Genomic DNA, 19,206 nt, shown 5'->3' with positions numbered 1-19,206 from the left:
TTTCTGTCACTGCTCTGCAGCAGGTACATATTTGTACCACCCAGGACATGTTGAGGTTTGTAAAACCCTGCTGTGAAGTAACAAAGTTGTGCTGCGGATGCTATTTAAAGACTGGAACACACAGTATTAACTATCATGAGTGCCAAAGTCATGACACCCCAGTTTTGAAATCAACATCCTTTTTTACCCCTAATGCTAATGTAATTATAGCCCTAAAAATGAGACACTCAAAAAAACAAAACAACTGTTGGACACATTTAGGTGCTCAATTACATCAGTACATATGAAGCCTGTCAATGCCACAGCTTGAAAAATGATTTGGGGGTCTTCTTATTGTTAATTTCGTTATTTTCTCCACTCTCAGATGACTTCAGGTACTGTAATATTGTATCATCCAGACTTTACTTGAAGTTAGTCATCACAGATTTTGAAGTATGGATAATTTGGATAATTGTCCTGTTACAGCAGCACACCTGTCGTTAGACAGGTTTTACTGAAATCCATCTGTATCATACCACTGGCTGCTATTCTGCCAAAGCTGAGTATTTTAATCTCCAGTCTCAACAGCTGGTAAGGCATTCTTATCATCAGATGAACTTCTGCATTTGAACTTCATCCGTTATGCAGATGTTTCTTTGTAGACTTCAGAAAAGGGCTTTTGTAATTAGATTTTGGGTAAGGTTTCTTTCTGATTACTGTTACTTGTTGAGCTTCTTTGTACACCAACACCACACAGTAAAACGCTGCACTGCCGCTCCTGTGCCAGCTCAGGTCAATATCATTGCCATGTCCTGGGTTATGGCAAGCTAGTCTCCAAGCAGATAAGCCAGCAACTTCTACCACTGCCTGAACTTCCTAAAATAGGCTTCGCCCCAAAACGGGGCAGTACACTATGGCACCATTAACTTCATGTGTCATAGTGAGACCCAGATGGCATCTGACAAAATGGTAGCGTTTTGGGGGTTTTGCGAATGGTTCTTCGTCTTACAACTCTTGTCCTTCATATCTTCTCGTAACTGCCATTTCTTAATGACAGGTTGGACAGTAGAAATTGCATACCAGAAACCCTTTTATATCTTTTTTTTTTATAGCTTTTCTCATTCTTGCAGCCATCAAAAGCATTGATTTTCAGTCACTTTCTCATAAAATGTCCATGTTTGCTGAGCATTACTGCAAAGTTTGAGGAGTCAGATGACTTCTTCAAGCGCTGGAAATGTCCTCAACCAGCGACTCTTAATGGTAACTTTTGCACAACTGTTACATTTTTTACCTGCTCATGATATAAAAAGTAAAAAAGACACTTACATTTGAAGAAATGCTTTTTTGTCAGACTGCGTTTCTGTGATCAGAGTCACCTCGGAAAAGCAGAAAGAAAAGGAGCTGGGGACAGAGCCAGAATAGATTTTTTTGGGGAGCAATTAGTGTGAGCAGAGGAAGACAGAGGATATGATTCATCACTTACCACTTGCCAAATGATGCACTTTAATTAGCATTTAAATCTTTCTACAAATGGAGACTATACTCTCTTTTAAGAATTATTTGTAAAGCAACACAGAGGAGAGGGAGAATAATTGTTAGTGGTCCTGTAATTTTCTGGTTTAATCTTTTTACCGCTGGTCTGTTAAACACTCTGTCATGCATTACAGTACACATTTACTTGTTTAATTGTTGCATGTTACATTGCAGAACTTATCTGCTACATGACTAATGCGTTGCACTCTCCGGTGACAGTCACATTACTGCACTGGAATAATATGGCACACTGCAGGTCCACAGCCATTATGAAGCAAATTGCTCGAGTGATTACGGTCAGCATTCATCTCCTGTTTTTGATATGTGGATGGGCAAGATGGCGGAAGGCAGGGTTGAAATTCTCTTTGAATGGTGCATATTCCTCCATTCCAAACTTTCACAGCTTCAACAAACAGTATAATCACTGTAATCCTGCCCTGCAAATTAAATCAGTGAATTTCCTCAGTTTTCTTAGTTTTACGAGTGTAAAACTTCAAATTTGATCAAGCTTGCTTTACATTTTTATTTATGATTCTTGGACTTGGACTGCTTGAATAACTAGTCATGATAATAATCCTTGCATTTTATAATTGGCATTCCTGCAACAAGTGACAATACCTTATTTGATTCTCCAAAGGTATTGTGATTATCAGAAAATCAGATGAATTAACCCTGTATTCATCCAAACAGTAAATAAAACTGGCAAGATCATTTTCTCCTGTGGAGCCCCAACATAGTCAGCACTGACTCAAAATAAACTAGAGAGTGCATGTGCACGGTGACACAGAAACATTTAAGCAGGTGGAAACGTCTCTCTGCTTTTTAAAATAGTTTTAGGACGAGCATCGCAGAGATTCCTGCAGACTGTCTAACTTGCAAAAATATATTTATTTGCAACATTTCTGTACTAGAACTTCGTCAGGCTGCGTATAGACAATGTGCACTCTACAATTTATTCACATCTATGTACCCAATGCAGCTTGATGTTTGTCTATTTGTACTTTGGACTGTGGTTGGTGTTAATTTAATTTTTTCAATAATTAGATTAGATAAAACTTCATTAATCCCTCGGGTGGGTTCCTCCGGGAAATTCGGTAAATGTTGATTTTTATGTCTGTTTAAAAGATTCATTTTATTTTTACATGGTGTAATGCAGTGGTTCTCAAACTAGGCAACAGGCCCCATGCTGGGGCACAAAAAATGTTGCAGGCGAGGCGTGAATGATGAGGGAAAATCACAGTCAAGGTAAACTGGATGAATGAGATTTTTATCGTCCAATTAAATAAGACTTTGCTGGCACTGTCATGCTGACCTTAACCTTAAGTATTCATTTAATATTTATCCACTCATTCATACATAAATGAATGGATAATAACCAAAAAGTCCTCTTTTTACTGAAACACTGACCTGTGAATCATTCAAGCATTAAAAAAGGCACCAAACACAAGGGTTTAAATGGTGTTCTGTCTATAAATAAGAGACAACTTAAACAAAGAACCAGTTTTAAATTGTATCTTTGGACACTTTGTTTACTAGCAGCTGGTTGCAAAGGGACATCATTTGTTCCCATTTCTTTAGCTGAACTATGAGGAATGCCAACGATAACTCGGTTTGACAGGCATAAAATAGTATTTTTGCACCAACAAGGTGATTCTTAAAGAGCTATTAGCTGAAAACTTGGCATATCTTGGCATGCTGTGTAGTGACCTTGTGTCAAACTCGACAAACTAGACTGGAAACTGGACAAGCGGGAGATAAAAAAAACAAAACAATCTACTCCAGATGAACAGTATCTGAAAGTCATGTCCTGTAGAAATAGGAAAGAGAGATGTACCTGGTCCTTTGGTTGATCTATCAACTGTTTATTGAAGCCTCATCATGGCGTCAGTGGAAGGATGGCTGTCAAGAAGCCATTGTTAAGGAAGGGAAACAGGAAGAAAAGTCTGAGGTTAGACAAAGTGCTCAAGAACTGGACTAAAAATCATCATCAACAGGAGTGATGAAATTTGATATCAGTGGTTCAAATTGTGTACGGAAGAGGTCAGGAGAGAGGTGCAACAGTAAGTGTCTACTGTCATTTGTAAAACATGGTGGAGGCTCTGTTGTGGTTATTGGCTTCATTTCAGTCAGTTGTGTTGGGGATCTTGTCAGAATTGAGGAAAAAGTACCATCAAATTTTGATCCACCATACAATGCTGTCTGGAAAATATCAGATTAACAACATCTTAGGTTTTTAGAATGACAATGATCCCAATGCAGTGAAGCGCACCTGAATAGAAAATCATAAAATGAACGACTAACAGTCATGGACTGGCCTCCCAGAGCCTGAGTCACAACATTATTGAAGCACTGCGGGATCATCTTGACAGAGAACAGAACAAAAGGCACCCTTGTGTACTCTATTTCCATTGGTGTCTGTTTCAGTGAATCATTGCACCTTTTTCCCTTTTGTAAAAAAAAAATGAAGGGTGGCTAAAAAACTTTTACACAGTACTACATATATGGAAAGTTTATTATTAATATTGCAGTATTATTCTAATTGTTTTCACACTTTTACTACTACACTGAAGGTGTGGACAAGTGGACAAGCAAGCTACTACTAGACTTTCATTGCACACCGGAGAATTCTCCTTTGTTAAAAAGCATCCCGTCGTTCACACAGCATTTTAATGATTTCAGCATATATCACTCTTTATTACACACATTTCTTGGACAAGCTGTGAAAAGCTGTTAAAGTAATTTATGCCGAAATGCCACTGTAGTACTGACTGGTTGTTTACCTACATTTACCTCCCTTTAACAGTCCATCCAGGCACAAAAATAGCAGAGAAACATTTCACCGTGTGCGTGGCCCTGTCCAGCTGTTTGTTCACTTACAGGGGAAACCATTGTAAACATATAGAGTTTATAATTGGCAATGTTTCACTAAAGCTGTGTGCTGTGTTTTGCTGCAGTCAGTTGAACTACACGCCACCACCTGATTTGTTTTTGCCCCTTTATGCGAAGGCTGTGTTTTTGTTGTTATTAAAACAGCAGCAATGATTAGAAATAGAATTGCAAACACCACTGCTAGCGGTTGTTGCTTAATTGTCCAGAATCTGACGTCGCAATGACTCCTCTGATGTGACGCAAGAGGTCGATCAGAAAAAATTAAGTGCTTGTAACACAGCCCATCTACTCTCAAATAGAAGCATAATGAGCGAGAGGAGGGGAGGATGGAGGAGCAAAATAATGAGGAGAGAGAGGGAGAGGAAGTGATACACGTCAGCTGCAGTTTCATGACAGCAGCAGCAAGTGGCTTAGATTTAACCACGTCTTTGTGCATGCGTGCTGATAACTGCTGCAGAGGATGTACACACAGAGAACATGCCTGTTTGTAAAACGATCAAAGATAAAGTCAAAAATAACCTGAGGGTATTCTTTTTTCTGAAATATTGATCGGTCTGTCCTGAGCCATTAGAATAATAGTTAGTTATAGGAAATTTAATGCTGTATCCTGGCATTCTCCAATTTATTTTTCTGTAATTAATGATGTGGTTTTGAGTGAAGGGTCATAAAACTTCATCAGTGTGTAATTAGAGTCATAATCAAAGTTGTATTAATTCATCAAACAGGTGTAAATAATGTGATTTTATTAACAGCTGCTGATACACAGCACGGCTCTAACAAACGAATTCATCAGTTACATACAGTGTTGAGCGGGCCTTATTTTTTCATATTTTCACACCTTCTGTATGCACATTTCCCCTGGTATACAGTACATGGCAGTACTTGAGAGGTTAGCTGAACAATTTGAACAAATTTTGCTCCCACAGCCATCTGGCACCAGAAATACTACACTCACCTAGTTTTACCTAGTTTTTCTAGGTACATCTTTCTAGTCCTAAGTTAGACTTCCTTTTGTCTTTTAAATTTATTTAATTCTTCATGGCATAGATTCAACAAGGAGCTGGAAACATTCCTCAGAGATTTGGAGTGGCTGCAGATTTGTCAGTTGCACACTCATGATCCACATCTCCCACTCCAGGACATGTAAAAGGTGCTGTATTGAATGGATCTAGTGAATGTGGAGGCCATTTGAATACAGTGAATTTACTGTTCAAGAAACCAGTTTGAGATGATTTGAGCTTTGTGACATTGCGTTCTATCCTGATGGAAGCAGCCATCAGAATATTTTTGTGATCCAGTCATAATGGGACAGATATGGTCAGCGACAATATTTGCGTACTGTAAGCTGTGGTGTTCAGACGATGCTCAGTGGGTGCTAAGAGGAACAAAGTGTGCCAAGAAGATATTTCCCACATCATTACTCCACCGGCAGCAGGCTGAACCGCTGATACAAGGCAGAGTGAGTCCATGCTTTCATACTGTTTATGGCAAATTCTGACCCTACCAGAATGACACAGCAGACTCATCAGACCAGGCAACAATTCATCAAAATCTTCTGTTGACTAATTTTGGTGAGCCCATGTTAATTGCAGCCTCAGTCGTCTTCACGTTGTGTGATATGTTGAGCATTCAGAGATGCTCTTCTACATACCTTGGTTTTTACAACTGGTTGTTTAAGTTACTGTATAGCATGTATATACGTATGTATGTACTGTTTCAGCTTGAAGCAGTGTTGCCATGCTCCTCTGGCCTCTGACATCAATAATGCATTTTTGCTTAGAGAGCTGCTGCTCACTGGATATTGTCTCTTTTTCAGACCATTCTCTGTAAACCCTAGAGTGGTTACGTGGGAAAGTTCCAGCAGATCAGCAGTTTCTGAAATACTCAGATCAGACTGTCTGGCACCAACGACCATTCTGCATACAAAGTCTTTTAAATCACCTTTCTTCCCCATCTGATGCTAACTTTGCTTCAACAAATCACCTTGATCATGTTTACATGCCTAAATGCATTGAGTAGCTGCCATATGATTGGTTGATTAGATACTGGTATTAATAAGCAGTTGAACAGACTTCTAATTAAGTATTAATGTAATCATAACACTATTTCACTGATTGGTTAAGCGACCACCTGTTACTACCATAAACCCTATAAAAAACATGGATGTGGTCAAAGTGTAACCACAACTGTCGTCATATTGATATTTCAAAACACAGCAAATCAAGTGAGTAGCAGTACTGTGTGCTTATCCTCCGTTCTCACTCCTAATTTCCATGACGTTGTGTTCAGTAAGACTTGCACTCAGTGATTAAGCCCACGGTCTCACTGAGAAGAGTTTATTGAAGTTAGTGAAAAGGTAGTCGAAGGCTGTTTTCAACGCAGAGGCGTAAACCGGATGTATGTTTGCAACCAGTTGAGCATTAACAAGGATATAGTTTTAGTGCTTCTTCTATAGGGGGACTTTTTATTTGAAGAGGCCAAAAGTACACTTCCATCCACAGCCTCTTGATCCAGAAAATGAACAGTTGTATGTAGGTTGTTAAAAGAGACTGGCATGTTGGTCCTACACAGAGCCTGGTATGGTACATGATTTCCCTCTAAATGTAAAACTGAAGGAAGGGAAAATCCAATTCTTTTGACCACAAGTCCTCTATGTCTTTGTTCCTTCCATTATGTCCCCCCTTGGTTAGGAGACATACATCGAAAACATTTATGTCACTTAGATTCAGTTACTTTATGCTCCACTTTTGCAGTTGTACAATCATGAATGTGCCACCAAATGATCCATCAAACACACAAAAACACTCATGAGATGTAATGTTGCGAGTCCATTGGCAGAAATGAACGAAATGTTAAAAATAATGAAAACTGTCCACAGCAGTCACTCTTTGTGCTTCCTGGACTCTTTTTTTGATTTTCAGTGGCGGTGTTAGTTTAGCACTTCTCCCCTTTCATGGTGAACATGCTCACTTTCCTTAAGTCAACTTTTCCGAAAATCATCATTCTACCTATGCATAGCCTCAACATCGTCAGGCTTTACAGTGCTGGTTTTTGTGGTGGAATGAATACAAGATTGTCTGCATTGGGTGCATAATACCCTGGATAATTCACTTTGCATAGACAAATACCTACACAAACAGATACAATTACAATGCCATGAATTCTGCATAAGCATTAACTGATATACAACTACTCCAAACCATATTTAATATGGTTAATAGTGCTAAAGCTGTTAGCCACAGTATTAGTGTTTTCTTACTTTTACTCTAGTTTATTAATACAAATTCCCATTGAGGAAATTAGTAGCTTTTGACCCACCTTCTCATTAAAGGAGATTTTGTCGCTGCAGCAGTCTTCATGTTAGTGGGCTGAATGGAGAAGCAGCAGAACGGGTTGACGATTTTAGTCAGAACTTTCCAGAGATTTGAGAGACAAATAGTGTGTACAGCTTCTTCTGTGCAGGCTGGCTCACTTTTATAAACTACGCCTCACAAACTCCCCTACTTTTACTTCGCAGCTCACTGAGCTCAATGAAGCTCTATGGAGACTACCCCCCGATGCTATTTTCATACACTGCACTGAAATACATCACTTTAGCACAGTGAGACCATAATACTTCCCAAGCATATATCTTTTAATTTATTTTTAATTCATTTTCTTAAATGTACTAGAAAGCCAGAGGGGGTAAAAAAGTACAAAGCTTGTTTTTAGGTTAGTTTGATGTTATTGTACCTGCTAGTTCCTTTGCAAGAGTTGCATTTATACAAAACCCCTAAGCTTTGTTTGAGGCCCTGAGGTATAAAACCCTACCCTCACCACAGAAATGAACAGTTTTGGGTTTGTTTGTTTTTTCCAACAAGCTCAGGTGATAATGAACGTGTTCTCTCGAAGACTCCAAATAAGCCATGACAGTGTCGCAGTGATTCAACATGCATAAAACCACAAAATAAGTCATGATGATTTCTGTTTTATTGTGTCCCCAATGTGATATGTCATTCACACCTTCTAACATCCTGGGTGCAAACTTGCATGCATCAGAACTTTGATCAAAAACATTTAGAGCTTTTTTTTAGCATCTTTTGTAAGCTTTGAATCTTAGACAAGAGTCCAAAATCTGTAGCTGTTCTGTGGCATTTACATCCACACTTTGACCGAGCCTTTTAAGAACATTTACAGACTTATCATGAGAACACCCCAGTGTTGTCTTGTCTATTTTCTTTATCTGAAAGGTAATCTTTCTGAGGATGTGTTCGCTCCAGAGCATCTTTTTTTTAAATATTTCTTCCATAGATTCTCGGATTTTCTCAGATATGTTCACTGAAGAACATAATGTCATTGTATGCAATGGGAGGAAACTGAACACAATGGTACCGAGCAACAACAAAGTTTTGGCAGATTTAAAAGCAAAATTTAATGTGCTGGCGTCATCTTCAATGCTGTCCTGTTTTTACTACCTGAGAAAAGTTTGATGGGTGATCTGTGAGAGCTGTTTCACACAGAAATTGGTTGCTTATTAGCCAGGAGAAAGCAAAGGGCACTTGTGAGATGGTCTTCAGTGAAAATGAGTGAATGGAGCTAACGGCTACAATTTTTATGCCATTTTTTTTTCAAGCCTGCAGAGAAATACATTGATAAGACTAGAATTTTTAAAGGATAAAATAAGCAAATCTCATTTAGTTTATCTTACAGGGAAGCTGACTTGTATATTTAAGCTAACGCTCCAGTCATTCTGGCTGTCTTTTAAGAACCACAAAACAGTTTAAGTGTGGAATTATGCACGCATTAGTGCCTGCTCTCAGACATGTATTGCCAGATAGACTCATCAAAGCCAAATAAAAAAAATTTAAAAAAAGTAAAACTCAGATTTGAGTCTTTGACTTTTAATAAATTTCCAAACTTTTCTAAAAACCTGTGTTTGGTTTGTCAGAAAGTTAACTTGAACCCAACAGAGTATGGAGACCACTGTTTTCTGGAGACAATAATATTCATATATATTTGTACAGGCACACTAAAGTGAGAACGGTGACAAGAGTTTTATGTCTTAGCTCGTTTTTAAATGTCTTCTACACATGTGTGCGGATAAGCTGTGTGAAATCCAAGTAAAACAAAGATGAATCGGGCTGAGTTCAGAGTAAACTGAGCTGCGCTGTTCTCAAACGCTTTAAGAACTCCAGCTAGATTCCTTTTAGTGGCTTTTTGTAAAGCAAACAGCTGGAACAAACAGCTTGTAATCTGTGTTAAGATCTGTCTTGTGTCCCTGAGGCTTCAGCTCAGTCTGACAGCTCAAATAAAAAGGGTTTGCAGTGGCATCAGCTCTTACTGCAGTGGTGCTTGTTAGCCTTCTTGATTGATTGCTTTTGCATACCTACGTGTGTCATTTCTATTAGCAAATTTAAATGACCTCACTAAAAATGATTAAACATGGTACTGCAGAAGCTTACAGAGACAGAGCTTTTTTTGTGCTTAGACATGGAGCGGTAGAGGTGGTACTGTGCATTAGTATTGCAGATATGCAGTTGGGTGAACTCGGGTTGTTGGAAAATACGCAAGAAACTGAAACATTGCAGATTCTGAATGTTTTTTTTTTAGTCTGCGATCTGCATTGGTCGCTGCTCCAGCAGAATATTAAAAGGATTGTGAGGATTGGTTGGCTGACCACAATAAAATTTGAATGGGAAAAAAGGTAGAAAGTGACATTTGTAGACTTTAAAAATGCTAAACGCTACACAAAGTCTAAATGCCAGAACAAAGTAATTAAAAAGACAAGTGGCAGTGTCAGGGGGGAGTGGTGTGCTCATCCTCTGTGACTAATTTATAACATACTTGTGATGACAGTTATATTTAATAGAGTCACTATAAGGCAAACCACCAGAATTCATTTGTTCCTGTATACTTAGGAGACAAAGTATTATTTAATGTCCTGACCTGCTATTTTCTACAGATGTTGGGTGATATGTTAAGTTTCCAAGCACCCACTTTCAGTTTGACCGATTGTCAGTATATTAATAGAAGGTCATTTAGTTCACCAATCACACACCCTAACCCAATCTCCAAAAACGTTAGAGCACTTATGGAAATATGTGATGTCTTGATGAATCGAGCAGATATTTCAAGTTTACACAGCTACATTGTCGCATGAAAATATCTTAAAAGTTTTGTGACCCGGACAGAGAAATATTTCAAACTCCACCACTCTGTGTTCCTCCGCCACTGCCTCGTTTGAGTTTTGGACGAAATGGATTCTGGGATATTACATTTCGTCATTTCGAGCTGATTGGAGACCAGAACAGCCAATCAGATATTTTTGCATCCAAGTCTGTGATTGGCTGGTTTTGTGGCACAACTATAACGGTGTAGAGAGCGAGTTGAGCGCGAGCAACACATTGCGAGCAAGCGCAAATGCAAAAACTGAGCGAAAGTTGTGTGTGTATAATAGCAAACACTGAAATACATTTTTTTGCATGCAGCAATGAATTTTGTTCACTCAAATTCAGCTTTTCTTCGCTCAAAATTTCTCATGCAACACTTGCACCCGCAAACATTTTTTACGTGCGCTCAATTTTTTTTTTTACGTGCGCTCAGAATATTGGCACAAAAATAACGCCATAGTATGTCGCTTCATGTGGGGGGCGTGTCGAACACTCCCAGTCTCTAGACCACTGGTCCCTTTATGGGATTTGTCAGTCGTTTTAGACGCCCTCTCCCACCACCCCTTTGAGCCTATCGGGGCAGTGGGGTTAAAGTTTCTCTCTCTTAAAACCGCTCTGCTGTTGGCTCTAACCACAGCCAAGCGAGTTAGTGAATTACAGGCTCTGTCTATTCAATTCAATTAAATTTTATTTATATAGCACCAAATCACAACAAAAGTCGCCTCAAGGCGCTTCATAGATACAGAGAAAAACCCAACAATCATATGACCCCCCTATGAGCAAGCACTTTGGCGACAGTGGGAAGGAAAAACTCCCTTTTAACAGGAAGAAACCTCCAGCAGAACCAGGCTCAGGGAGGGGCGGGGCCATCTGCTGCGACCGGTTGGGGTGAGAGAAAGAAGACAGGATAAAAGACATGCTGTGGAAGAGAGACAGAGGTTAATAACAGATATGATTAAATGCAGAGAGGTCTATTAACACATAGTGAGTGAGAAAGGTGACTGGAAAGGAAGAACTCAATGCATCATGGGAATCCCTCGGCAGCCTACGTCTATTGCAGCATAACTAAGGGAGGATTCAGGGTCACCTGGTCCAGCCCTAACTATATGCTTTAGCAAAAAGGAAAGTTTTAAGCCTAATGAAAGTAGAGATAGTGTCTGTCTCCCGAATCCAAACTGGAAGCTGGTTCCACAGAAGAGGGGCCTGAAAACTGAAGGCTCTCCCTCCCATTCTACTTTTAAATACTCTAGGAACAACAAGTAGGCCTGCAGAGCGAGAGCGAAGTGCTCTAATAGGGTGATATGGTACTACAAGGTCATTAAGATAAGATGGGGCCTGATTATTTAAGACCTTGTGTGTAAGGAGCAGGATTTTGAATTCAATTCTGGATTTAACAGGAAGCCAATGAAGGGAAGCCAAAACAGGAGAAATATGCTCTCTCTTTCTAGTCCCTGTCAGTACTCTTTGGTACTCTGGTTAGATACCATATTTCTAAGATTTTTAGGGCCGAGTACAATAACCTCAGTTTTATCTGAATTAAGAAGCAGAAAGTTAGCGGCCATCCAGGTCTTTATGTCTTTAAGACATTCCTGCAGTTTAACTAATTGGTGTGTGTTATCTGGCTTCATGGATAGATAAAGCTGGGTGTCATCTGCATAGCAGTGAAAATGTATGCTATGTCTTCTAATGATGCTGCCTAGGGGAAGCATGTATAATGTAAACAGAACTGGTCCTAGCACCAAACCCTGTGGAAGTCCATAACTGACCTTAGTGTGTGAAGAGGACTCTCCATTTACATGCACAAATTGGAGTCTATTAGATAGATATGATACAAACCACTGCAGCACAGTACCTGTAATACCTACAGCATGTTCTAATCGCTCTAATAGAATATTATGGTCAACAGTATCAAACGCTGCACTGAGGTCTAGCAAGACAAGCACAGAGATGAGTCCACTGTCAGAGGCCATAAGAAGATCATTTGTAACCTTCACTAAAGCTGTTTCTGTGCTGTGATGAGCTCTGAAACCTGACTGAAACCCTTCAAATAAGCCATTCCTCTGCAGATGATCTGTTAGCTGTTTGACAACTACTCTTTCAAGGATTTTTGATATGAAAGGAACTGGTGGTTGCTGACTGTATCTAAGCAGTTGTAAAACAACAACTGTTGAACTGTTGAACCTTGCACATTCCAGTGAGTAAAGTCAGTGTCTTCAGTGCACACTGTGGGCAATCAAGGCAAACTGCTAACAAGAAAAGCAATCACAAGGCAGTTGTTGGTGCCAGCACCCTCTTTGCAGACAATTTCACCCAGCTTCTGCCAGCAGCAACTGCTTAGGAATATACATTTTTGACTAACGGTGTGTTCACACCGAACGCGATGGACACGAACAAAAACGCCCCAAACGCCCCTAATTTGACGCGTGCACATTCGCGCCTCAACGCGTGTCCAAGAATCGCCCGCCTAGACACCAATTATAGGCGCTCAATCCCACCTGCAGAGCGCCTGTCCGTCTGCCTGAGGTTAGTAAAAGTATTTAATACGGTAGTCCTTTATTGATACCTCTGCTAATATGCTAAACCATCCATTTATACACTGCTAACATGGATGTGCTATGCTAACAGTGAATGCTCTCAGTGTTTACTGAAAGCAAACTGTGGTATCGAGACGACTGTTTATAATATTTCTAGTGATACTCAGGTCTCATCAAGTCCTGATTTAATTCGATTTATGCTGTTATCAGTGTTTGCAATGATAGCATGGCTGTGGTGTCCTATGAATGTATGCGCTCGGTGTTTGCTGATATGAAACTGTAGCATTAGGACCACTAAGTTAACCTTTGTAGTGATACTCACTCCTTTTTATTTAGACCTGGTTTAATTCTGGGATAGTTGAATATTTGTATATAATCACCGCAGACTGTTTTAGATTATATCTAATATATATCATGTAATTATCCTTATAATTACAAAATGTTTTATGTAAGATTTATGTTTTGTAATTTTGGAATTTGTAATTTTGGAATTTCAATAATGTATTTTGTAACTGCAGTACACATAATACTCATTTTAAACAATTTTGTCCAGGCTCCTTGCCACCGGGGACTCCTTCAGGACCATCGCGTTAAGTTTTCAAGTTGGTGTGTCCACGGTGTGCCAGATCATCCCCCAGGTAGCGACGGCCATCTGGGACTGTCTAGTGGACGATTTCATGGCTGCGCCTTCACCTGGAGACTGGCGGTCCATCACAGAGGGATTCCAGGAGCGCTGGAACTTCCCTCTGTGCTGTGCAGCTCTGGATGGGAAGCACGTCCAGACAAAGGCACCCCATATATCATATAGGAGACACACACATTGATATACACTAAATATTTATTCCATTTCTTTTTTTGTGGTGCCCAAATTTATGCACCTGCTTGATTTTGTTTAAACAATTATTGCACACTTTCCGTAAATCCAGTGAACTTCTTTTCACTTCTCAAATATCACTGTGTGTGTCTCCTGTATGATATATTTAACTAACATTTTTTATTGTAACAACGATTTATACAGGAAAATGATGTCTATTAACAATGTTGCCCAAACTTTTGCATCCCACTGTATTAGTATATTTTGTCATTAGTATAATATGAAATAAATTCTACATGTGTCAAGTCGTGTGCCAACATTTGCTGTGTAGTAGAACTGAGACATTAGTCATTATAAAAATTTATTTGAAATAATATTAAAATTCTCAAACAGAAAAACATTAAACATGAATATATAAAATATAAGTATTTACAGAGAGACAGGAATAAAAAGGACCAGCTGCTCTCCAGTGCAGGAACAAGGCTGAGGAGGAAATGCTCCATTGGAGACTGGTGTGGCCTCTTCAGGGACACCAGGATGGCCAGCTCCACCACCGATGGACCGTCCTGGGACCCGTCCCTCATCTGCCTCGGAGCCGTCCTCCTCTGTGGGCCTGTAAAACAGCACAAAACACAAAGAAATGAGAAGGCTGCTACTAGATTTTAATTTCAACATCGAAAAAAAACAAACAGGATATAATCAGATAGGTTGAAGACATTTAGTAAAGGTGATCACAAGGCAATCCCACCGAGTAAAAAGCTATCAGTGCTTGCTGTACATCTGATGCTACAGTTACATACCTGTGGTGCCAGGAGAAGCTACAGGGGATGCTCTGCTGCAGAATCAGTTGGTTCTATCAATACAATATTACATGTTAACAGGTTAATATAATAATCATAGAGTAGACAGTGGTCCCTCATTTATTGCAGCAGGGGTTCAGAATAACTAGCCCCTCACCACGCACTTTGTACACTTTTTTTCCCCACACACATGAACATTGGTCACAGTTCTCACAATTGATTCTCAAAGTGCAAACCTTTGTAGATTGCAAAACGTAAAAGTATTATTATTCCGTGGTTTGTCTTCATCTGCCTGCCACTTTCGTGCGCCTTTTTCCCTCACGGTGCAGGTGTCTATTTCCGAATGAGGGTCATAGTTATGGGTGTTTTTGTGCTGTTTTTTTCTATTGGACGTGATGGTTATCAAAACCAAACGTGATAAATCTGGCAAGCGCAGGCGACACGACACGGAGCAGATTTGTCAATCAGGCTGCAGAATGCAATGCTGTATGGTGCAAAAAAAAAAAATCTGCGAAAAAGCAAAGCAGTGACGGATGAGCGGGACCACTGTGTGCTGTTTATTAATAAACAATAAAATATATTCCTAAATGACAACATGCATAAAAGCAGAACGGTATTTGTACGTCAGTGGGAAAATAGCGGTGGCTTGCTAGCTTTTGTGCGGCTTCCCCGGGTCAGCGAAAACTTTCAAAAGTGAAATGAATGAACTTACCAGGTTGTCCGATCTCTTCACATATCTTCCTCCAAGCTCGGTCCTTTTTATTCCTGTCTCGGTACAGAAAGCAGCTGGTGTCGTACAGCTCCGGGTTGTTTGCTACGGCATTGATTAGCCTTCCCTCCTTTGAAGTATGAAAGGCTTTGGCTGGATCTGCCCCTTTGACCTAGGTCACAGTCACGTCACCAGGCTCCTGATTGGTTGTCGTGGCGTGATTTGACGCTGGAGTTCAGATTTTTCCAACTCGAGCGGTAGACACGAAACGCGCGTATGCACAAAATGCAACACAAAAACTCACGCGCGTGGTTTTATTCGCGAGTCAAACGCGCCAGATGCGCTACACTGACGCACGTTTCACGCGTTTTGGCGTTTTCGCGACGCAAATCTGCTTCCAAATTTTCACGGGACCCGCAATCGCGTGTCATCGCGCTTTTCCATTGACTTTACATGTAAACCTGACGCTCTATTCACGTCCATTGCGTTCGGTGTGAACACACTGTAAGGATCAGAGGTTGTCAGAGGGTTGCATACCAGTCTGTAGGCCTGTTTGACTGAGACCTAACATAAGCTACAACATGGCTAGCTTAGCAGTTTGTTAGACACAGGAACTGAGACTTCCCCATTGATCCGTTGTTTTGCAGTACTTCGCAACAACCATGTTTCCAGGTCTTCATTGTAATACATCTAATCATCAGGGTCTATGCTTGTCCTCCAGTCTAGTAAATCACTGCAAAAAGGATAGAGGAACTGTCTTGTGGTACTATACAGCAACTACACTAAATTTGAAAAACTAAAACAGAAACACAGAAAAATTGACACCAAGGCAAGATGTCTTTTTCAAATCGCCAACCTTACTTTTAATCTGTTGCTCAAGAATAATATAACAGGTTGAAATAGACCACTTTTTTACATTCATGTAGTGGTATTCAAACTGTATATTTTTAAGATAGTACTCATTGCCCATATTCAGTAGCCCAACCTTGGGAGCAAGTTTTCATCTGTACATACATATGTAAATATGTAAATGCCATAACTGTAGAAATAAAGAGATGCTGTTTGAGGCAGTCCTGGAGGTTCATCTTTACCCAGCACTGAAATAAAACACACCTTGGAGGGTTAAAGCTACAATATATCAGCTCATTACAGGAGACAAGGTACGATCCAAGGTGGTGTTTAGTATGGACATCATTATTCTCCTTCTGCCGCTGCCTCCAGGCTCAGCTCTTTGATAGAAAGTGAAATTACATATGAACACTTTTTCAATTACATATTGAACAGTTCTGGTCCTCAACCTGTCAGTGAGCAGGGAGTTCTTTAATCTTTGTGTAATTATTTCTGTTCACCGCCCAATCTGAAAGAGCCCAAACTTTTAACAAGAAACCTGTAACCTAATTTTCTAATTCTCATCCATTACACACCTTATACTTCATATACACCTCCAACACCTCCATCCACTGTTACCTTTCTTTGACCTTTGACCTGTCAACCTGTGCATGTGACAGTCTCTGCCTGCTCCACCCTCAACGCCTTGCTCAGTCCCCTCCGCCACTCCTGTCTCTTCCCCTCCCCCCACTCAGGTTGGTGACCAGATCTTGGAGGTGAATGGCCGCAGTTTCCTGAGCATCCCGCACGATGAGGCCGTCAGAGTCCTGAAGTCATCACGCCATCTGATGATGACAGTGAAAGACGTAGGCCGCCTGCCGCACACCAGGACGGTGGTGGGTGAGACCAAGTGGATCGCCAGCTCACAGATTGCAGAGAGCTCTGCCAATAGCAGCGTGGCAAGGTAAGTCCTGACAGTCCCAAAATTATATGATGGTTTTGAAAAAGATGACTTTCTGATACTGCATGAAATATTAAACAGCCCTTTTATACTCATTTCCAGATTCCAGCTATTTTTATTCTTGCAATATAGTAAAGTAGATTTACATGAGTCAGCTAAAAAAAAATCCTCAATCATCTTGGGATTTGCAGCCCTTCAGTTCGCATACTGTCAAAAACAAGCAATTTTAGCCCTTTTCCCCTTAAAGCTATCCTCCCTATAAGCTGACTTTTTGCCTAGTTGTGTCCTTTTTGACCGAATCGTTTCTGGAATCCAAATTGGGAAGTCATTCCACAGAAGAGGATCAAGGCTCTACTAGGCATTCTACTTTAAGAAAATCTGTTGGCATAATATCATCACAACGAGCCAAAAGGACCCAATGAGCAGACTCACAAAAAATGAAAACAGTGAAAGGATTTTATGTAAAGTTAAACAAAAACTTAAAATAATGAATCGCTACTGGTACAGATTTAGCGGGGTGATCTGAAAGAGGGTGAAAACCAGCGTTAGAAATAAAGAAGTGGCTGTAACTAAATGAAACAACAGGAACAAATGGGGAGACGAGATGGCGATAGAGAGTAGGCAGGCAGGTGAGCTAGGAAGCCAGGTGGGTTAATGCAGGAAGCTTAAGTTTTGCAAAGTGTAGTTCTTCTCTGAAGCCAAATATGGTTTTGTGGGTCCAGAGAGAGCCAGATGACTGAAATATCACAGGAAAACAAGGTTTTCTTGAAGCACAGGGGAAAACAAAAGGGAAAAACAGAACCAGCCCCAACCAGATTAGGCTTAAAACTTTCCTTTTTGATAAAGCTTACAGTTAAGACTGGATCCGGTGACCCAGAAACCTCCTGTAGTTACGCTGCAATGGGCCTAGGCTGCTGCAGGCTTCCAATGATGCAACCAAGTGTGTCTTCTTCACTCACCTCTTTTCCCTCTCTATGTGTTATACACCAGTTTGCATTTAATTAGTAGTTATTATTAAAGTCAGACTCTCCTTTATGATGCATCTTTTGTTCTATGTCCCTTCCCTCACCCTCAACCAGTCGCAGCAGATGGTTGCTCCTCCATTAGCGTGGATCTGTCAGGTTTCTTGAGGTTGAGGTTTCTTCCTGTTAAAAGAAAGTTTTTCCTTCACACCGTTGCCAAGTGTTTACTCTTTGAATCCTGAACTGAAGGATTTTCATTGAGCTTTTAGAAAAGTAACAAAAAGGGAATAATAGTAGTCCAGCCTCATGCCGAAGACATGGCCTAGTTTTTCAGCATCACTGTATCTACAGTGGCTTGGAAAAGTATTGAACTTTTCCACATTTTGTCACATTACAGCCCCAAACATGAATCAATTTTATTGAAATTCCACGTGAAAGACCAATACAAAGTGGTGTACACGTGAGAAGTGGAACGAAAATCATACATGATTCCAAACCTTTTTTACAAATAAATAACTGTAAAGTGGGGTGTGCGTAATTATTCAGCCCCCTGAGTCAATACTTTGTAGAACCACCTTTTGCTGCAATTACAGCTGCCAGTGTTTTAGGGTATGTCTCTACCAGCTTTGCACTAGAGATGGCACAATACCACTTTTTTATGTCCCATACCGATATCATAAATTTGGATATCTGCCGATACTGATATAAATCCGATGTAGCGTATTTTATAATCAATAAAATGGGTTTTTTTTTAAATATCTTGCTACATTTTGTATAAGTTCATACTCAAGTTTAAAAAACAAAACTAAAGCTATTCTGTTAAACCTGTATGTAAAAAATACACTGCACCCAAAATATTTCATGGATCAGCAATACTGATCAATCCAGTAAACTTAAACCTACTCAATCCTCCGTATTCTGGTATTTTAAGAGTACTTAGTGGAAATATTAAGCAACCTAACTAATAGGGTCGCCAACTCCGAACAAAAAACCCCCCAAAAATAGGGAACCACCCCCCACCCTCTGGCTCATAATGCTTTACAGACAT

At 40.0% G+C, this 19,206-nt stretch overlaps 1 protein-coding gene across 2 annotated transcripts in view; it reads left to right on the top strand.

The window, feature by feature from the left end:
* The window catches only part of whrna (whirlin a), a 211,375-nt gene that overhangs the window by 132,729 nt on the left and 59,440 nt on the right, over window positions 1–19,206 (top strand). For both annotated transcript variants that reach the window (XM_080866683.1, XM_080866682.1), the window contains exon 4: window positions 16,991–17,199. In XM_080866683.1, the coding sequence (XP_080722809.1) occupies window positions 16,991–17,199 (209 nt within the window). The remainder of the gene's footprint in view (window positions 1–16,990; window positions 17,200–19,206) is intronic.

This window comes from Rhamphochromis sp. 'chilingali' (assembly GCF_963969265.1).
Source record: "Rhamphochromis sp. 'chilingali' genome assembly, chromosome: 2".
Lineage (NCBI taxonomy): Eukaryota > Metazoa > Chordata > Actinopteri > Cichliformes > Cichlidae > Rhamphochromis > Rhamphochromis sp. 'chilingali'.
The sequence above is the reverse complement of the archived record's forward strand: the minus strand, read 5'-3'. Positions and strand labels throughout refer to the sequence as shown.